Below are 22,317 nucleotides of genomic sequence, written 5' to 3' on the forward strand. Positions count from 1 at the left end.
GCAGCCAATTGAAGTAAAATAGTGGTTAAGGAATGAATGACAGACGCAATTATCCCATTCACACTTCGCAAGGGGTTGGACCACCCCGCTCTCTCCTCCCTCGAGATCATTCGGACGTCCGCACCCCCTCCGAAATGAACTTTCCCCACCGACATTTACAGAATATCCACACGAAGGTCCCCCAGAATGTTTTGGCTAGAACCTTGGCGTATTTTTATTGATAACAAAGCGTCAGTTCTGAAAACAAGGACATATCTCCATAATACCTCGTTGGGTATCTTAAGAATGTTAGGCAAGAAGTGAGTAATGCAATCTACCACATGAGCACCTCTTAGTTATCAAGGAAAAATGTCACCAATAACAACACCAATCCATTAGCATTAGGGTCTCGGCTAAGATCGTTGTTTCGGGGGGCTTTGTGGCATGCATTACCTAACAGCGATAACGCGTCCGAGTTCTCATGAATATATGTATTCGGACAAGTGACTTTTATATGTCCACCAATTTTTCTTAAACATTCTTTTTCGAGCTGGTGGACTAAATATATGCATTGGAGAGCCAGCTGAAAGATTGCCATCTTTCCAAGTTTTCGAAAATTTCGGGCCACCGATTTTACCTCCAGAAACTCGCTAAATCAAGTTTCAATTATAAAGTTATTCATCTAGTATTGTACTTAAGAACTCCACAGAATGTCGATTAGTTATATCCGAAGACAAAGGAGTGAAGAGGATGAATAAGAAGGATATAGGGTAGAGGTGAAATTCCAAACGGGAAGCGGCGCGCGTGTGTTTCTCTCACCTGCTGCCAGGTGAGTCTGGCGAAGTAGACGGGCAGGGTGGCGGCGGCGACGAGATGAGCGACGGCCAGTCCGAGTCCGAAGGCAGCGGCGTCGGGCGCCCTCAGCGGAAGCATCGCGTAAACGACGAGCGCCACGAACGCCACCTACACGCAGTGGAGAAAAGAGAGAGAGAAAATCATCATTTACACTTTACACAAATTGCAACACACTTACCACCCCCTCCCGCAAACCCAGGATAACAAAATATCTTCAATAATTTGAGCCTCGAAATCTTGATTGAATAGATAGGTACAGATTTATTAATATTTGGCCGGCCTCGGTGGCGGCGGGGTAACGTTCTCGCCTGCCAAACAAGAGGTCGTGGGTTCGAGTCCCGCCTGGGTAGGTTTCCCCAGTCCAGGGCATGGTCGTTTGTGTACGTTTACTTGTTACATTTGTTGAACGCCCCGGTGTAAAATGGCCAACAAGAGCTGTATCCGGTGGTTTGGGAATAAAATAAAAATAAAATAAAAATAATACTATTTATTAAAGTATACTACCGATTAAGCTAGGTATGCATGGAGCTTTTACGAATCACTTCGGCCATCTACAATACCACCATGGAGCTCCCTCTTTTATTAAACATTAGGTAAGCCTACTCAGTTTCATTCTGCCTATAAATCGCATTTTCTTCCTCCACTTCCCTTGCTTACCAAACATTCTTCCTTACATCACATACGTATTCAACATCCCTGCTAAGTACCTACTCCCTCAGTCCTAACCCTCTGTGTCCGCCGTGTCTTATATAGCATTCTTCCATCGCCCATCATGTCTAGTTCGTCTCGTCATGCACTTCGTCGTTCGCCTTTATTTCCATCAACATTTCGAAAATAAATAACCTCATTCTGCCTTATGAGCTTTACATGATGAAAATAATTCAAGATGGAAAAATTCTGTATTTCTCGGTGAAAATGTCATTTCATAAGTTTTTATGAAAAGAGAATACCAATGGTGCTACTTTTATCATCAAATATTTCGCGTACAATTCCGAGAAAAAACATTCACCCCAAGGAATTTCACTCAAATGGCTAGACATTAATCTGAAGAGGCCTCGAGTCTCGCGCGAGAGCTTTATCAGACTCTGTCACATGTAGATGTCGCTGAGAGCAGACCGGAAAGTTATCAATCTCCATGGAGCTCCTCATGCGTACTGAACGAGTTGCAAATAAATAAACGCAGGTCAGAGTAAAGTGATTATCCCACCTGTTTAAGAATGCTCCGGTTAATTAGCAAAGCTTGTGAAGACTGGCGTGAGAGTGGTGAAAAGACAACACGTTGACATCATTTTGAGCACACATGATGGGGCACGTAATTTTGGGGAGGCGGAAAGACGTCCAAAGAAAACAAGACTTCGTGACATAGGATTTTATTTTAGATTCACAATCCAAAAGCTTAGTTGTATAGCGTGATAGAAGCGATGTCGTCGGAACTCGTGGGCAGTATCTACTTTTTTCTTTACGCACACGTAAAAATATTGACTGAAAACAGACTCCGCCATTTTTTTTCGTGTACATGGGTAATGTTAAACTAAATAAATAAATAAAATCTTTAGAAAAATCACCAATTGCAAGTAAAAAAAAAGAAAAAAATTTAATAGATTTATTTGTATTTAACAAAAGCAATTGCTTAAACAACGCCAAGCGGCTGAATTTGGTTGTTTTTAGAAAAAAAAGTTTTTCGTGAATTTCTATCAAATTTGACTTCTTTTGCGTTGTTAACTCGCGGGCATAGAAAAACATAAATTGAGAAAGTTATGCAACACTTTTTTTGAGAATTTTCGCCCTCCTATCTAGAAATAAATATTTTAAGGTTTTGGCCAACCTTTCTCGATTTCAACGCTCTCTCTGTGCGTCGTCACCAATCATACGGCGAAATTAGGGGAGATATTTCTTGAGGCACATGGCGTGTTCTTGATTACTGTTCTCTTTTAATATTCAGCCGCAAAACATATTAAAATATTTTAACGTTAAAATTAAAGAAATAAAAAAAGAGTTAAGCTTTAAGGTACAACCCGCACCGACTTTTAAATTCGAATACGGTCGAGAGGTATCCATTATATATTTTCGCCATTCTATGCGTGCTAGTAGTAGCAGCAGTGTATATTTGTTTTTGGGGGGCATCGTATCAAATATAAAATATTTTGTGATGATTTTGTGATTTTGATTTTGTGCGCTGCATCACTTCATGCATTCAAAGAAATCTCGATAATCTTGAATTTCTCGAATTAGAAAGAGAAAAAATTGAGCCACTTTCGCCACTCTGTCAGCGTTTCCGTTTCCACGTCCTCCCATATACTCTGGTGCCCGCATGAAAATAATACAAATAAATACCGGACTTACATGTGAACGAGGGGGAACGAACTATTTCGCACTCGACCGGCCGAACCTTGAATATGCAGGGAGCGTATTGGATCTCGCGAAAAGGGACTTAATCCATCACAAAATACACACTATATTCGTGACAATATACCTTAACAATATTCAGCGGAAAGCTTAATAATATACATTTAAAAAAAGGATTAGAGCTCGTAAAAAAGGTGTCGTCAAAAACTGCTACGGACATAGAAAGAGCGTTACACATGTCATCTTTTACACGAATTAGGCTGGGGGCCGCTAGAAACTATGAGGCTACGGGATAGGCTTGGATTTCTTGAGTAATTAGGAACAGCTGTACTTCAGAGCAACACGGAGAACATTAAGTGAGAACCCATCTATATTTAATCTCTGTCCTACAAAATTGATAAATTGAGAGAATATTATTTCCGAATGGAAAAGAGTAGGAGTTAGTTTTTCCTCCGACCTATAGCTGTGTTGGTTAAATGAATGGTAGGTGAGACACAGTGCCCGCATCTTCTTCTACTTTCTTCTTACTTTCTTTTGGTTGACGGCTAACTCCCCCTGCCAAAAACCTATTGAGGAGGCTCGCGGAGCGGTATGATATTTTGATGGAATTCATCGTCAGCTCATCAGAGGCGACCTAAAGATCTCGTAATGGGAAAGAGTGTCAGGCGCGACCTTGTGACGACGCGAAAGTACTATCGGTGAGGAAGAACACGCACCACCCTCTCTCCACAACAGCCCTCCCCCCTGAAATTCTCCCCCCTCCGCCCCCCAATCATTTTCGTGGAAGCAGCAGGGCAAACAAAACCCGCGGCCGCGTAATTTCCTTGAGAAAATACAAGGCACTCGCAATCCGCCCAACCCAAGATAAGACTAATATTTGCTCTGGACGGGAGTGCAGATGTTCTCCGGGCGATGAACTGCTTCGCAATCGGCGAGGAATTCAAAGCGGACAAGGTGACTTGGGAGATGAGAAAGGATGGTCAGGAACGGAAAGGGAATGCTCATTTTTTCTTTGGGTACTAATCATTCAGAGTGAAGGCCGGCTCATAGAACAAATCAGGAAGCAATTGTAATTATGCTCTAAACGAAAAATTGGCTTCACAGCTTTGGAGACTTCATAGAAAAAAATAACCGTGGAATGGAGGCCATCCACCATTCTTCTACGTAACTAACAGCTAACTTCCGCATGAACTGAATTGCAAATGAGTTTAGTTGTATTTTGACAGCATTGATGTCTTTTTTTCGGAGTTCAATTCTCACTTCTCAGTTATATCCACGTTATTTTCCACCACGAGAAGTCTTATTCCATGATCCACCGTTTGAATTGACTAAACACGAGTTAAATAGGTATAAAAAAAACTAAAAAAAAAACACTGCGCGATCCTGAAAATTCACACTAATTTCCCCGTAAATTCAAAATCCAGCAAACCTCATGCTAACTCATTTGAAAACCTCATTCCGTTTATTTAGGCGATAGCATTAATACATACAATTCCCGACTATTTCATTCTAGGAACTACGTATGGCTGCAATGGAATCTCACACTAAGTGCCGCCTACGGATAATATGTTGGTAATTTTTCGTTCAACCGGCCTAAAGGGAAAAGTATCAAGGCGAATACGTGGAAGTGAAACAATTCCTCAAATGAGAATGCAGGAATTTTTAAGTAGTAGGTACATGCCTAAAATTGGTTGGGATGACTACTCAGTTGCTTCAAAACGCCACAATCCGACTGCAGGTTGGTATTTTGTTTTCATTTCCTGATTACTGATAGCAAAAACCTTGGGATACCACCTTCTATCATACTTGGGATACCATATTCTAACTAAAAAATAGAAAATAAAAATAAAATAAAACACAAACTTTTTTTTAACAGGATTAAGCACACTCAATGATAAATAATTAGCTTTCCATTACTCGAAGAATAAATCGTGGATGTCAATCCTTGCTCACCAGTCAGACTACTATACACCAAACACAGAAAATTTTTATGCGTCCTAGAATTGACATTAGAGTGTATATTTACCCGAAAATCACATAAAAAAATTCCTCATTATTTTCACAGTGATGGAATATTTACACATTCGGGAACAAATGCAGTAAACTTCTATAATTTGATATACAGGCCAGAGCTGATTCAAGGTTGAAAAGTGTCTTCTTATATCCTCGAGAAAAAGTTAAAAATGGTCTTCCCTTAGGTTATTACATTTTCAGAAATACTCCGTAAAAGTTTCGTGGAATTAAGGTAAATTGATCCCTCATTTCTCATCATAGTAACATCATTCAATTTTAGTCCGATTCAATCTTTCTTATGCTTGTATTTCATTTTTTCTGAGCAGTTATGTTTTGCCGTTGACGAAGGCTTTCCGGCTCTGCTGAGCAGTGAACGTTCAGTTCCCAGCTATCGGGGTCACAGCAGGAGACATTTTCAGAAATGAGAGAAGGAACGGGCACTGTACCAATATACATGTCCATTTCCAACGATAAAATTAGGGAAGATGTGTGTGCCTGAATACCTGTTCTTCTTCCCGTTTCTGATGTCTCCTGCTATGATCCTAAAAGTTCGGAGCGTAACAACGCGCACGGCGCAGCAGAACCGGAAAGTCTTCGTAGATTAAAAAACCTTACGAATTAGCTCCTTAAACCACCAAAACAAGGGACAGAGCCTTGCCGCTATTCAAATTTGGCGTTAATCTTGTGAACGCCACCTACTGGGCGCAAGTGGAACTATTTGCGCACCACAACGGTGAACGCCATCTGTCGGGAATGTCGTTGAAATGTGACGTCAAGGATATTAACGTTGAGGGTCCTGCTGTGCACTGGGCACAGAAAGGAAGCCGAAAGTCCTCTTGGGGTTGAAAGGATTAGCGAGAAGCGAGAGGCGCCACTGAAGAGCCTCATTAGCGCCCACCGAATGACCACCACGACTCAAATTAAGAGAAGATACTAGGAAGCTTCCAAAAACGGGCCCCGCTCACGTGTCAACACTCGCGACGAAAAAAAAGAAACGCGTCGGGCGCAATGATAAAACATTTCGCGCATTTCTCCCTACGTCGTGTGAGATATTTTGGGATGGTGGTGGGTGATGACGGATGCTGTGACTTTGATGAGCTCGCTCCATTCCTCTGAATCATCCCACGGCTCAAGTTTTATGAACACCCCATTTTAACACGCCACGGGAGTTCCGCCGCAAAACGAAGTTAACGACACATTCGGGAAATTTTAAATTAATCATAGGAGGCAGAGGGGCGCGGAGGTTGCTTAGCGGTAAGCGAACTCAACTCCCAACCCGAATTTCGAATACTAGGGCACACAAAAAATTATTTTAGAATTTTACAAAAATTCAAGAAAATATTTTCTGGGAATTTTGGGAGGCAAGAAGCTCCCTCTACCTACTGGACTCCACTGGCGACAGACAGATGCATCAGTCTAAAAAATCAGATAACGTAGCTATCCCTCCGTGCCCAGAATGTCCAACTACATCTTGAACTTATCCGGTGACACTCACGTAAACATTTCATTCCACCTTTTACGTGAAGATTTCACCAAACTACTTTCTCAAATACAGATACTTCTAAACTTGAAATAGGTATAAATGTTGGCAAGGATCAGAAATGTATTTTGAAAATCTCACCTACGTGACAGATTGTTTTAAACGACTAATGCGTCAAAGAAATACGCTCGTTAGAGGGGGGGGGGCAATACGTCCCCTTAAGTTTGTATGATACATTGACTCCAAACCGATGATAATAGCGAACTGCAAGATGAGTACATGAGCCTCGATTTGAGATAAAAGAACAAGAAAGAAATAGAATCAAATACAGGAAAATTGTGACCCTAAAGGAATCCTTATTTTTCTCAAAAATTGTTCAACTAAAACATCTAAGACGTATTATGTATCTCGTTCCGTTTCCAAAGACAGTACATAAAGGATACCTAGGACCAAATGCTTACAGGTAATGGGCACGTCGCTGGGGAATAGTTACAGACGATAGGGAGTGATGATGACGATTTGCGTCAAAAAGCTTCGTTGACTTCCGCAAAAAAAAGATAAAAGTGCATTAATTTTCCCTCGATTCATTCTGATTGAGTCACCAACTTTTCACGAAAAGAGAAATCTTAGTGTCCAGTTAAACGATAGGAGATTGCTTGATTTTGATAAAGCCTCCATAGAAAAAGCCTCCATAATTACTATGTACAGTGGTTTCCAAAAGTTTCTTGACAAATTGAGCGACGCCACTTCTGCTCCTCATAGAAATTGAGCATAACTTACTTCTATTATTGTTCCTGGTTACGCGCCACAAATGTTTCGTTTGTTAGCAAATATATGTTGTTCTCCATCGTAAGAGGGTAGCATAACCGTGTTATTGCATATTTATCTTCCTTTCATTGATTTATTTAGTTGACAATGATTTGTTCGTGAGCTCTAATGACATTCTGGCCCCCCACAGTTCCTGTTGGTTTGTATTGCGTATTTTAAGCCTTGCATTGCATGGAACTATCCGTGTTTAATAATTACTACTATTTTTTCAATTTAACCTCATGTGTATGGGTGCTATTTGTAAATTTAATTTTATGATTTCTTCCGTGCGTGAAATAGTGCATTGCGGTGTTTCCTGAAGTAGATATTTGAGGTTAGTGTGCACTACTTAGCTCGATTTCTAATTGGATTTTGTGAGGTTGATGACATTTTCTTTATTGTGAAGTGATCAAGCAAAACATCTTTGTTGATTTTCTTTGTTTACTGCGATGTGTTAGTGTCCAAAATATGTCGAGAGAAATACTTGGATGCACATTCAATCTTTCAGTAGTGGTATTACTGTTGCCGTCGCCTCAGGCAGGCATTTGTTTCTCTCGAGCATACAAAAGTATACAATCGTGGGACGAATGGTATTATATGAGTTTTTATTCAGATTCGCGAGTAATGGTGCAATTATTCTTAGCTTTCTGTATGCGCTACGGCGATAAAAGTTAGCGATAGCCTCTGAGATGCTAATTAAATGAAGCTTGAGGGTGCAGTCTACTGAATTATTGGCGTTCCGGTATATATTCGCCCAAGGGATGTAACTTCAAATTTTCTTTTGTTTAATTTCATTGAGAAAATATTTTTTCGATTAGCGTCATTATTATTGATTTCTTTTCGACTGATAACATAGCAATAGTAAATGAAAATTTCCTTCTTTGTCTAATTTGAGAGTCAAGAACTTATTTCTAGCGATCCCTAATTTGGACTCATGTCGATTGCACGTAAGTATTTTGTAATGATCAATGTAATTTTTTATTTCGTCATCTGAGTTATTATGTAATGTTATAGCCGTGTTCTTAGCCTTCATAACCTTCACATACTTCTCGAATTTGTTTTTATTTACTATTCGTGTGTCATATGTTTCTGGTTTCCAAATCAATTGTTGCGAACACTTGCCAAGGTCCAAGTAATCTATCAGTGCTGATACTTCCAGTTTGTCTGTGGGCCAAAAAAAAAACAACGTGTTGATGTTGTGAGCTGTCGTTAACCCTTCCTTGGCTGTGAGGGGTGACTCAGTTACCCCAAATTATGTTTATGTTGGTTAGTTTTTTTATTTTTTATTTTGCCCCTTTGATATTTTTTGTATTTGAGCCTAACCACTTTGTCATTATTTAGACAACGAATGATTTTTTACATTAAAAATTGTTTTTGAAAACTTCAATCATTATAATTAGGGTAACTGACTTAACCCACATATCTGTTGGCGGGAAGAAAAACTTAGCTGTTATATGAGTGAAGGGAAGTTGAATGCAATACATTTTATTATTTTATAACTCCAATAATGTCAATATGGCTCTGTGACGTGACTTCCACGTGACTTCTACGTGACTCAGCTTTAGTATTTATTTTTTCATAGTATGCTATTCAATGTACGCAGTTATAATAGCAAAATATGACAGATTCCTGCCGTTTCGCACAAAGCAACGTAAAAACCTAAATGAAGCCAGTAATTTACTTATAAATTATACAAAACAATATATTTTATCGTTGAAAAAATAACCATTGTGGATAGGAAAGATTAAAATACAACATATTATTTATGAATTATAAATGGGGTTACCTGAGATACCACGTGAGATTTGCTAAGTTTTCTAAGCACAGTCACGGAAGCGTTAATGCACTATTCTTGACGGCCCGATTTCTTAGGGTGCGTTCACGTAAAACGCTGGTTACAAGCGCCTGAAAACCAGCAGTTCATTTCCGGCTGTTACAAGCGCCGGCGTTTATTGCGGCCTTTCACGTAAGAAGCTGGAAACAAGTTGTAGTCCTCAGCTGTCGGGATGCCTTCGTCAAGTGATGATGAAGTTTTTTTTTTATCAAAAAACGTAGATTTTAAGCCAGCCAGTAAGAGAGTAGGGGCGCATGATATTAATACCGAATGAAAGATTTGAAATTGAAAAAAAAATGAGGATATTCTTTGTTTTTGATTTGTACGTACTTGTTTTTTAATTTGTATGAATTTTTATGAGCAGTACACAGTCTTTTTTGAAGCCTAATCACAACATTCATTCACAATTACAGAATCATCTGCTTCGCTATCCACTCCTGCACACGAGTTGTGAGCCAATTTCTTACAAATGGAACAGGTGACCCAGCCCTCAAGAGATTTTAAATGAAAATCACCGCTGTATAAACATATAGTCGTCTCTTCATCCCATAATTCTTTTTTCCCATTTTTTTCTTGCTTCCCCATTGCGCCCCACCCGTTCTGCCCTATAAACACGTTTACACTTACCTAAGAACAGACGCCGACTAACTGACCGAAAATTACATTCATTCAGATGTTTAGTTATACCATAGAGTACGTATATATACTTACTCTATGGTTATACGAAACTAACGATAACTTCAAACACATACAAAAAATATCTGTAATTTTTACTCTAGAATGTGACTTACCATCGATACAAAATCTTTCGAAGTTATAAAACAACGGCTAAAATTCACACATCTCTAGTTCCCATGTTAAGCCTCAGTTCAGTAAACTGACATGGCTGCAGAGGATGCGACTGAGCTACCAAAGTTGCGGTCAAACTGTAAGAGCATTGGCCGAATCGGAATTAAGATTTGCGAATAGAAAAACTGAGGAAACTCACGTCCGCGCACAATTTGGGCATTCGGAGTGTTTTCTTTCGGGCTCCATAACGAGGTTTTTCCCGTCTGCATATTCGTATTGGTACACATCGTTTATATTTCAAAAATACGTGGCTCAGTAACCTAGCATGTCTATACGCGGTATTTGCGGTGAACATCTGGGAGGCTTCGAGTCCGAAGTAATCTCACTCTCTTTCATTTTTAAACGAGACATTCTTGCTCTCATTATTATCTTTGTATATGAATCAAGAAAAAGTTAATATTGAATTTTTTAAACGATTTAAGCCATTAAAATGATGTCTCTATGTACACATTTATTTCTGAACTGATCCATCCACGGAGAAAAAATAAGGAGGGGTGGTGGCAGTGGTTGTATCTTCGTGCTCCTTTGGCTAATTAGTGCCAAATCTCCGTTGAGTCAAATTCCTATTCATAGTAACTACAATTCTCATTTAGTAACCAGATACTTTTGTATTTGAAATCATTTTGATAACCATAGGTTAAGAAAAATTTTAGTAACTCGATCGATAGTCATAGTTTTCAAATTTTTTTGTATTTGGCCTTTAAAAAAGGTGGGAAATTTATCCCTCGTGATTAAAAGCACCAACGCTTTCCTTCCAGTGCGTGTGCGAAAAACAATTATCTCTAATGACTAGGTTTGAAGAAATGGTATGTGAACTTTTTCACATTTAATACTCCGACGGCTATTAATAATTATGCACATTTGACCGAATGGGTATCATCCATTTATTCAAGTTTTGAATATCTTTTGAATAATCATACCGAAATATTTCTATTTATAAATCTATTGGCCTCGATTTCTGATTTCACCCCATTTCATAGAAAACCAAAGGGAAGGCTCATTCACTCCACTAAAATATTACTGAAAAATCACTGGTGAGCGTAATAAATACGTTTAAAGGTATGGATGACATCTATTGTATTCATAAATGTATAATAATAATTTGTGCTTTGTGATTTATCATAATTTTAATGCATCTACATAATACTCCGCAATCCGCCATAATAGTCGTGTGTGGGACGGTGTTATAGGACACCAGCCGTTTACATATAAAAGGAAATGCTCTAACGAAACTTCGAGGGGCATATATTAAAGTCATGCATCGTAAAGAGGAAAAGTTCCTTTGTATTTTATTGATTTCACGGATTAAGTCTTCCTGCAACGGATCCCATATATTCGATGCATATTCAAGGCGTGGCCGGACGAGTGCAAAAAGCACCTGTCTTTTACTATATTATCCGAAAATCTTCCCACAACGTGCTGGACGAATCCCAGCTTCTTCAGGGCCCTGCCACAAATATTTCTTATGTGTGTTCCCCCTGATAAGTCTTAAATTATCGCAACTCCCATATACTTCACTTCGTCAGTCGCTTTTATGTTTACACCATCTACAGCATATACAAGGAGATATTTGGACTACCTCCGCAAGACTTTACCGCCGCGAAAAGATATCAAATGATGAACAATGTTAAGACGCAAAAATAAAGAAAACGGCAAGGCAACAATAGATTGTAATACAACGGGACATTAAACAATAGACAGGTCAGCGACCATTTTAATTAGTGGAAATGTAAGCAGCAAATTTCATTTTATCACGACTTTCTAAGAACTACAGCCATTTCCAAAGAACGTTAGTACGGATGATGATGCAAAACACCAAACGCGCACGATTGAACTAATACATTTTAATTCATTGAAAATAACTGAACCCAAAAGATTCGGTACAATTTTATGTTTTCGCTTCGAGTGTTAAAGAATTAAGAGTTAACTCGTTAAGTTAATCACTCACTGCCAAAACATTTCCGGGACACGTGTTAATATACACAATATATCTATAGTGAGTATTTTGAATCGATCGATCGATCGGAAGAATCGCTTTTGTTTCCAATATAAAATAATACTTTAAATATCGAATGTGATAATACTTTGATATCGAATCCATCCAAAAGCTCCATATAATATTCTACGGTGATTTTTTCACCCTTTTAAAGGCATTCGATGAGAATGGCACCGCGTGCATCCCAAAATACTGTGTCCATGTGAAATTGATACCACAGAGTTTCCCAAACATTTACAGTCTTTCCATGGCTTCAGCCACAGTTTTTTCGCGCAATAAATAATATTTAGGTAGCACGCAAAATTCACCTTTTCCGTCATTGCTAAAATTCGCAAGGTTTCCTGCCTTCGATGTCTGTCAAACGCAAACTAAACGACGCACAGTGGGCTAGAATCGAAAAAAGCTGGCCAAAAGCTCAAAAACAATTTTTTGAGCTGGGAAGTTGAAACTTCGCATACATACTTTCAAATAAATTTATCATAACTTGCCTGATTATTTCTTCCATGTGATTTCACGTTTACAATATATTTGGGGTCAAAGTTGAAGAAATTTAGCGAAAAACATCCACCCTCGATTTTTTCTGAAAATGGCCTAAGTTATCCACGTGCAGTAGGTTCATGAATAGTTTCATTGAAAACACTATTATACCATCATAATAAGTACTTAGTTTTCTTCCATTTGGATGGTTGCCAAAGATTTTCTTATATCATTACCATAGATATATAACAAAATGGCGGAGCCTTTTTTCAGACATTTTTTTACATAAACGTAGGGAAAAAGTAAATACTTCCGCTGACTTCCGCCTAGTGACTTATACCATGTCGTTCTATGAAGCTTCTACATTGTAAACCTAAAGTAAAATCCTGCACCAACAAGCTATCCCGAATTTTTAATCGTTTTTTCGAGAGTACTCTTATTATGCAATCGCTGGGCACTGCAAGAGGCACTCTGAAAGGCTTCTTTCTTTGAGTGCATTTTATGTACTACTACGGAGAATGGACTTACATAGTGTGCTTAACGTAGGGAAACTGACTCTTTTATAAACAAACAAACTCTCTTTTTAGGCGAAAGCCGTCCATGATCCAAGGGCTACTCCTCCCAGCCTCCCATAGCTATTCAAAGGTCTACCGACAAGGGTCATTTTGTTGCACTGTTGAAGTGCTGCTGCGGTTCTGACAAAAGCGCCATTTCTTAGAAATATTTTACTGAAAAAACAATAAATAAACAAAAGCAACACAATTTTCACTTTTTACCAACTAGAATACAGCAATTAGCATTTTTAGCAATTAAATAATAGTTTTTTCATTAACTATCTCCTCGTTAAAAAAACAGATTTTTTTAACTAAACAATAACTTCTTCGGCAATTTGGAAGTTTTTCCTGTTGAATTGGTGTAAATTCTGAATTTCTCAGATATGGCATTACGAATTTTCTTCGGAATAAATCCTGATTTGCGACTATGACCCTAGGGAGAGGAGGATAAGAAGGGTGCCCGTGATTGAGGAGAGAGGCAGGCCATGAGGCCCCTGTTTTTTTTCTCATCCCAAAAAGCGTTTCTTTCCTCCTCCTCCCACCAAATTACTTTTGAATTCCGAATACCAGTATTGCGAAGACGCCATTCTTTGAATGCAGAAGGCGCTGTTATGGTATTACAAATAACGCTATTTTGGAATTCATAAAAACACCACTTCGAGATTCCGAAAGACGTTGTTTCGGAAATCAAAAAACGCCCTTACAGTTATCCGAAGACTCCAGTTCACTTTTCCGGCATCGCGCGTACGGTATATTCGCATTCGGATTTTGTATTTTGTATTTTTTCCAAAATACGCCATTCAGGTATTCAGAAAGACGCTATTCTGATATAATGCCAGAAGATATTCCAAAATTTCAAAATAACCTTTTTCGGAATTCACAAAACTCCCTTCCGGTTTTCCGAAGACATTATTTAGGCTATCCGATGAAATTATTTTTGTCTTCCAACACAAGATAATTCGCAATTCCGAAAGACTCCATTCACGTATTCCGAAAGATGCTATTGGATTTCCGAGAGAAGGTTTTTACGTATCCCAAAGGACGCTATCTTTGTATTCCGAAAGTAGCTATTCCGGTTTTCAAAGCACTACATTTTTTACTTCCATAAGACACTATTCCACAATTCCGAAAGACGCTACCTTAGAATTCCGAACAGGCACGATTTTTATTCCATGCAGTGCCTTTAATATTCCACAATTCCAAAAGAGGCTATTTTTATTCCAAAAGACAATATTATTATTCCAAGAGACGCTATTTTAATCTGAAAGACACTTTTTAGAAAATAGCGGAATTCCATTATAAGATATTTCGGAAGTACAGATTTTCAAAAGCTGCTATGTTCATTCCGACAAAAGCTATTTTTATTCCAAAAGAGGCTTTTTTAATCCAAAATACGCTACTTTATTCCAACATACGATATTTGTAGTTAAAAAGACGCTATTTATATTCCAAAATACGCTATTTTAATCCCAAAAGACGCCAACAGAGATTTCCAAAAGGCGCTATTTTCACTCCGAAAAAAGCTTTAACTAAAACACACGAATTCCATGAGACCCTATAACGAAATTACAGAACGCAAAAAGGTGCTACTTTAATGCCAAAAGACGCTATTTCCAAAATACAGAATTCCGAAAGGCATTACTTTCACTCAGAAAGACGCTATTTCGGAATTATAGAAGTCGAAAAGGCGCTATTTCTATTCTAAAACAAGCAATTTTAAATCCGAAAGACAATATTTCAGAAGAACAGGAATCCAAAAGACAATTTTTTACCCCGAAGGACGCCATTTTCATTCCGAAAGGCGCTATTTCGGAATTATAGAATTCCAAAAGGCGCTATTTCCATTCCGAAAGGCACAAGTTTCATTCCAAAAGACGCTATTTTGTAATAACACAATTACAATAGGCGCTATCTGCATTCCGAAACGCTGCTTTTATTCCGAAAGACGTTATTTTGTATTCCAAAAAACACTATTCCAAAAGACGCTATTTTTATTCCAAAAACCACTATTTTTATTCCGAAAGACGCTATCTTGAAATAAAAGCACTCCAACAGACGCTAATTTCATTCCAAAAGACGTTTTTCCGGAAGATATAGCATTCAAAAGGCGCTATTTTCATTCGAAAAGGCGCTATTTTCATACCGAGAGGCAATATTTTCATTTTGAAAGACCCTATCTCAAAATAATTAGATTAAAAACGGCGCTGATTTCATTCCGAAAGGCACTATGTGGGAATAAATTCATTCCGAAAGGAGTTGTTTTCATTCCGAAAGACGCTGTTTCGAAATAACAGAACTCCAAAAGGCGCAATTTGCATTTTAAAAGACGCTTTTTCGAAATTACGAGATTCCAAAAGGAGCTATTTTCATTCCAAAAGGCTCTATGTTTAATCCGAAAGGCGTTATGTTGGAATTACAGAATTCCAAAAGGAGCTATTTTCATTCCGAATGACGCTATTTTGGATCCGTAAGACGCTATTTTGGATCCAAAAGGCTCTATGTTTCATCCGAAAGGCGTTATGTTAGAATTACAGAATTGTAAAAACGCTATTTTGGATCCGAAATACGCTATTTTGGATCCAAAAGACGCTATTTTTATTCCGAAAGGCGCTATTTTTAACACAAAATATGATACTTTAACCGAAAGACGCTATTTCGAAATAACATAATTTCAAAAGGTGCTATTTTTTCGAAAGGTGCTCTTTTCATTCCGTAAGGTGATATTTTTAATCTGAAATACGCTTTTTTTTAACCAAGATACGCAATTTCGAAGTTTAAGAATTCCAAAAGGCACTATTTTCAATTCAAAAGACGCTATTTTTATTCCAAAAAGAGCTATTTTTGATCCGTAAGACTATATTTGGAATTACAGAATATCAAATGGTGCTATTTTCTTTCTGAATTGCGCTATTTTAATCCGAAAGGCGGTTTTTAGAATTACAGGATTCCAAAAGTAGCTTTTTCATTTCCAAAAGGTGGTATTTTCATCCCGACAGACGCTTTTTTGGATCCGAAAGACGCTATTTAGCAATTACAGAATTCCAAAAGGCGCTCTTTTCATCCCGAAGGACGCTATTTAGGATCCGAAAGACGCTATTTTGGATCCGAAAGACGCTATTTCAAAATTATAGGATTCCAAAAGGCGCTATTTTCAATCCGAAAGACGGTATTTCGGAATGGCAGAATTCCAAAACACGCTATTTTTCTGAATACCAGAACTCTGAATGACGGTATTTAGGGATTCTGGAATACCGATAGACCCTTTTTTGGAGTTCTGAAATATGCTATTTTCCATAGTACCTGAAATCCGAACGAATTCAGAAAGGCCTGATTTCTGAATTCACAAAACGCCCCTTCGTTTTTCCATAGACTCCATTACGGCTTTCCGAAGACCCTATTTCGATATTCCTAAGATGCTATTTCGTTATTGGGATGTACGCCTTTTGTGTATTCCGAAAGACGCTTTTTACGAAATGAGGTGTTTCCATATGCCAAAGACGCTATTCCTAAGTCACTTCGTCATTCTCAATGCTTCTTTTCATTAACAGGTCACATCCAACCTTCAAGATCATAATGATGCTTCATTCTTTCTTGTAGGCAGTCGACATTTTTTAGTTTTAAATTTTCTGATAAGATTTTCGCCGAAAGTTTGAAAGATCGAAGAAGTCCGACTAGAATACATGCGGAATAAATTATACATAAGAAAATATAAGAAAAATGGGACTAAAAGTAAATAACTAAACACCAAGTGAAAGTTTACGTCAACCTCAAACGACATAGACCCCATAAAAATAGAAGGCATAAGTTTGATAATGTTTAAACTTTTTTAAATACTATAACCGTAATCTATGCATAACGTAAAATGATCCATATTCTATAAAATAATATTGGTATTTGTGAATATTAGTAACTTCTATTAATGTCATGTTGCCAAACGGGGCCGCGCGGGGCCAGTGCGGGTTACCAGGAAGCAAAGGTTCGCGCGCAAGACGTGGCAACGCAGCATTCGTTCGCTCTGGTGGATTTTTAAATGCCCATAGGTAAACTATTCAACATAAAAAACATTTTTTTTTATTTTCATTTAAAAATCATTTGAAAAATTTTATGTTCATAGAAAAATTGCAAATAAATTAAGAAGTGTTTCTATCAATTTTATTTTTTCTTTCGGGGTAAACTGTAGGACTAGATAGTGTTTAAACATTTTAATTATTTTCCTACAAAATATTCGTTCTAAAATACGCAAAAGCCATTTTATTATTCTACATTAATGTTTGAAACTTATTGTGGAAGATGAATGTAGTACACGTAGTAGTTTTCCCTACGTTGAGTTACAAAGTTCATGAAGTTGACAAAATGGCTAATTTAATGGCGCGTGGAGTCATTTATTGCACTCGCGTTTCTTGATTTTTGAACTTTTCATTAAACAAAAAATAAATTAGAATTTATAAAAAAATATCGTTTAAAATGACGTATCATTCATTATTATGGCATGCACTAGAGTCTACATATAAATTTGCAAAGTACAGCGGGAAATCATTTTTACGCTTACAGTAGTCATGAGCTCCAATATTGTTGAGATAAATTGTACTTAAATGTCTAATTGCGGGCATTCAAATCCTCTATTCATTCAACAGGTGTAAAAACCACATCTCGCCGAATAAGTTGAACTTCCCAGTGTGGGTATCTTCTGAGTATTGCCTCATTATTCTCGTTTTCGATCGGGCTTCACAATTTGCCAGATCAAATAAACAGAGTAAGATAAAAGCGCAGACCCACCTGCCACGCGCCTTCCGCTGCGACTGCTGCGATGACGTTGCCCCCGCCGTCCCCTCTGACGCTGCCCGACGCGAGGAGCGGCACGACGCCGGGCGTCCCGACGGCCGCCACCACCGCACCCAGGCCCAGCAGGCCCCTCACGGCCCACGGCAGGATGCGGGCGTCCTTCTGCCTCAGCTGCGGCGCGTGCAGAACGGCCAGCACGGCCGCCGCGCCCGCCGCCACGACGGCCACGGGCGTCGCCGCGGCGGCCGCCTGCGCGCTGGAAGCGGGCGTCGCGGCGCGGTACGGCGCCGAGGCGTAGAGGGCGGTCAAGAGCGCGGCGAGCAGGGAGAGGAGCGCGGCTGCCGAGGCGACGGAGGAGTGCTGCAGACGGAGTGCGTAGCGGCGATATAAGGCCTCCAACTCGTCGTTCTCGAAGCGGTGTCGGTGCAGGATGCGATGCGCCAGGGCCGACAAGGGCCGGCCGGGCTGCATCGCCTTCACGCTGTGGTCCATCCTGAAACTGTGGGGAAAAAATATACATCCTCATTAAATACGGCAACAGAACAGAGCGAAACATCATAATGCAGAAATAGAGTTCATAAAATCTCATTAACTTTTAAACAAATAAGGTAAAACAGATATTTTATACGAGTGCATTCTACCTTAAGAACCTACAGAATAATATGTAGTGATAGCAGAGACAGAAGAACCTGCCTGAATAGATGATAAGGAAGTTGTGATGAATGTGTAAAAGAAAATGGCTAAGTATAAGCTGAAATCGATGCGAAGTGAAGGGGTTAACAATAGAAGAGAATTATCTCAGGCCGATGGAAACAAATTCGTATGTACTAGGAAACCATAAACTTACGGAGGCGAAGGCATTCTGATAACTGGGCAGCCACGTTAATAGGGACGGCCGGGGGAAAGGAGAAAGTCCAATCATATAACCACGAATATAAGCGTTTAAGTTACGAAGCAATTTATTAAGACTTACATTTGGGGGATGATTCTTTATGGAAATTAGGTATAAGAAGGCGATGACAGCAGCGGAGAAATCAAGGTTCGAAGCTTTCGAAATGGGGTGTTATAGAGGAGTGATGAAGATCAATTGGATGTGGAAGTCGTGTGAGTAATGCAGAAGTTAAAGGAATAGTAGGGGAGAAGTATTTTGAAAACGTTAGGAAGATGACAATTACTATCGGCCATATCATGCAATACGGCGTGTTCGGTAAACTTATCTTTTGTATTGCCGCCGAGTGGTGCATTTTGTTTTTCATTTGTTTTTTGGTGTTCGCCGTAAGAGGGCAAAAGGTTCTTTTTTTTATCCTCGAGACGAGGATAGTTGTTAGCAAGTAGTAAGACGGAACGGGTGTGTGTGCTTCGAACATCGAGGAGAACTGCCTCGGAGGCCACGCGCCAGCTCTCCAAGGCAATGAAGCCTCCGAATATCCGTAAGTACCATTCGGCGGCATTATAAATTTAATACAGTCCACTATTCACCCTTGAATATTAAACATTTTTTTGGTCCTTCGGGCCGGATTTAGCTTACCGTATCGCACATTTGTTGTGTGGATCCATTTGGTGAATCCACATCGTAATCATTTTGTTGGTTATTATATTTGAAATCATTATTTGTCGTGGCGAGTGCTTGGGGAAATATTTGTTCCTTGTTGTTTCATTGGTATGTTTGCTATTCTTTGGTCGTTTTCTTTTGGATTTGTGTCAGGCATTCCCATTTGTGTAGCATTGTTTCATATTCATTTGAGTGAAGTTGATTTATCATGTCCGATTAAGAGAAGAGTAATAGGCTGATGGGGAGATTTTGATTAACTAAATCTAAATTTGAAGAGAACATGCGCATCATTGAAAAGTTACACGAAATATCCATGACGGTCGAAGGCAACGCGGTAGATAAAGACCTTTTTGAGAGAAGGTTTTTGCTCCTCGATGATCAGTATAAGTCCTTCGTTGAATTATCGGATCAATTGCGGGAAATGGCAATTGAATTAGAGCTAGATAAGGAAGAGGCACCACAGTTACAGGCATTCGATAAGGTAGAAGGCTACTACCACGAAATACGAGCTGTGGCAAGACGTGTTCTGATTCGGGAGATACCTGCAGCGTCAAATAGAGCCTCTTCGAATGAATCCGACGATAGAACGGTGCATTTACCTAAAATTACGCTGCCTTCCTTCGATGGGAAAATTGAGAATTTCAAGCCGTTTTTTGATGTGTTCAATAGTCTTGTTCACCTGAACACTAAATTAACTGACATTGAAAAATTCTATTATCTGGAGTCGAGCGTACGAGGTAATGCCCACAGGCTTGTAACTAGTTTGCCGCTAATCGCTGAAAACTATCAAATAGCGTGGAAAACTTTGATCCAACAGTACGAGAATAAACGCCAGTTGGCGTTTCATTATTTAGATAAGTTGTTTAACTATCCATGTTTGAAGAATAATTCTCTGGATTCTTTGCAAAAGTTCATCGAAACATACTCTGAAAATGTGATTGCATTGCAGACGATGAACATACCTAATTTGGGTGAATTTATCTTGTTCTATTTAGCATCTCGAGCTATGGATCAAGACTCAAGGAAAATTTTTGAACTTGAGAATAACCGGGTGGACTTTCCATCGGTTCACACGCTTTTAAAATTTGGTCGCGACTACGTTAACGTTCTCCGATCATCGGGAGTAAAGGAGAGCGCACAGTCTATATCATTGAAAGAAGTTAGTTCATCAACCAAATCTTTTGCAAAGAAAACTTCTCATTTTCATATAGCAAAGGTAGAGAAGTTATCATGTCCTGTTTGTTCGCGTGATCATAAGATATATCAATGCGAGAAATTCATTTCTCTACCGATGACGAAGAGAAGAGAATTGGCGAAAACAAAAGGGCTGTGCTATAATTGTTTAGGAGAGAAACATTCCTCAAAGCAATGTCTTTCCAAAAATCTTTGTTAAGTATGTAATAATAAACATCATACTTTAGTATGCAATCGAAACTTGCGCTACGATAATGTAGTCCACAAATCTCAAGCCACAAGTGATAAGGCACAGTCTTTAAATGATCGACCAGCTGCAGAACTTCTTAAGAATACTGAATCAGTAAACTCTGAATCAGCTGTAGTCTAGGTGGATGGTTCGTCAAATTCAATTTCATGTTCTGCTTGCCAGATGAATTTGCATTATTCAATGGTTTTGTTGGGGACATATCTTGTACTTGCAAAGAGCAAGTCAGGAACGTTCATTCCTATTCGTGCTCTAATTGATCCTGCTTCTCAAGCAAGCTTCATTACAACGGACTGTCAGCAACGACTAGGTATTCCTCGCTGATCATCGCTGGTCAATTGTTTTGGTTTAGCCGCTACTCCGATTACATCCACCAAGGGCACGGCTTCTGTAGTTATTCGACCGCGTCGACGGGGTCCTGAGCTTCAAGTAAATGCCATTGTTATACCAAAGATAAGCTCAACACAACCCACGGAGTAAGTCCCAGATAGAGTACGCCATCATTTTGAATTCCTAGAATTGGCCGATCCGGAGTATTACAAACCAGGGCCAGTTGATATTTTGCTTGGAGCAGATATGTTATCCGATATAATGTTGGATAAGCCAGTGGTTCGTTCAAGTGGAATCCCCACAGCCTGGCCTTCGATTTTTAGGTATGTGCTTATTGGGCCATTAAACTCGGTGTCTTTTGCAACTAGTGAGTCATCTAACATTTCTACTTGTCTTGTATCTGCGGAATCTGATCTCGATTTAACTCTACAAAATTTTTGGAGATTAGAGGAAGCACCTATGGTTCATATTGTGTCACCGCAGGATGAGTTAGCAGAGGAAATGTTTGTTAATTGCCATTATCGAAAGCCTAGCGGCAGATATGTTGTTCCTTTACTGCTTAAGAATATAGATTATTTGGCGACATTAGGAGATTCTCAGACGACAGCCATTAGGCGATACAAATTGCTGGAGAGGAAATTGAATGAGAATCCGCAAGGCAGATATGAATATAACTCTATTTTGTCCGAATACATCTCACTAGGCCATATGTCTCAGGTCGGATGGTGTACCGGTAAATACTATATACCGCACCATTCTGTATATAAAGAATGTAGTACGACTTCTCGAGTGAGAGTAGTTTTTGATGCATCTACCAAGACCACTACAGGAACTTCACTTAATGATATGCTTCTGGTGGGACCCAAACTTCACCAAGACATATCAGCCTTGATTATTCGTTTTCGCTTGCATAAGGTGGCCTTAATAGGTGACATATGTAAAATGTACAGAACGATTGAACTTCGGCCTGAGGAGAGAGCGTATCAACACATCATATGGCGTCCAAATTTAGATTCTGATTT

The 22,317-nt window shown here is 39.1% G+C and overlaps 1 protein-coding gene across 1 annotated transcript in view; it reads right to left on the reverse strand.

Moving 5' to 3' along the window:
* LOC124159607 (Ca(2+)/calmodulin-responsive adenylate cyclase-like) overlaps window positions 1–22,317 on the reverse strand; it is a 398,052-nt gene that overhangs the window by 370,056 nt on the left and 5,679 nt on the right. Inside the window, exons 2-3 of the mRNA XM_046535531.1 lie at window positions 17,967–18,471; window positions 799–942 (exon numbers count right to left, since the gene is read on the reverse strand). Coding sequence (XP_046391487.1) covers window positions 799–942; window positions 17,967–18,464 — 642 coding nt within the window. The 5' untranslated portion in view covers window positions 18,465–18,471. The remainder of the gene's footprint in view (window positions 1–798; window positions 943–17,966; window positions 18,472–22,317) is intronic.

This window comes from Ischnura elegans, chromosome 5 (assembly GCF_921293095.1).
Source record: "Ischnura elegans chromosome 5, ioIscEleg1.1, whole genome shotgun sequence".
In the NCBI taxonomy this organism is placed as follows: Eukaryota; Metazoa; Arthropoda; class Insecta; order Odonata; family Coenagrionidae; genus Ischnura; species Ischnura elegans.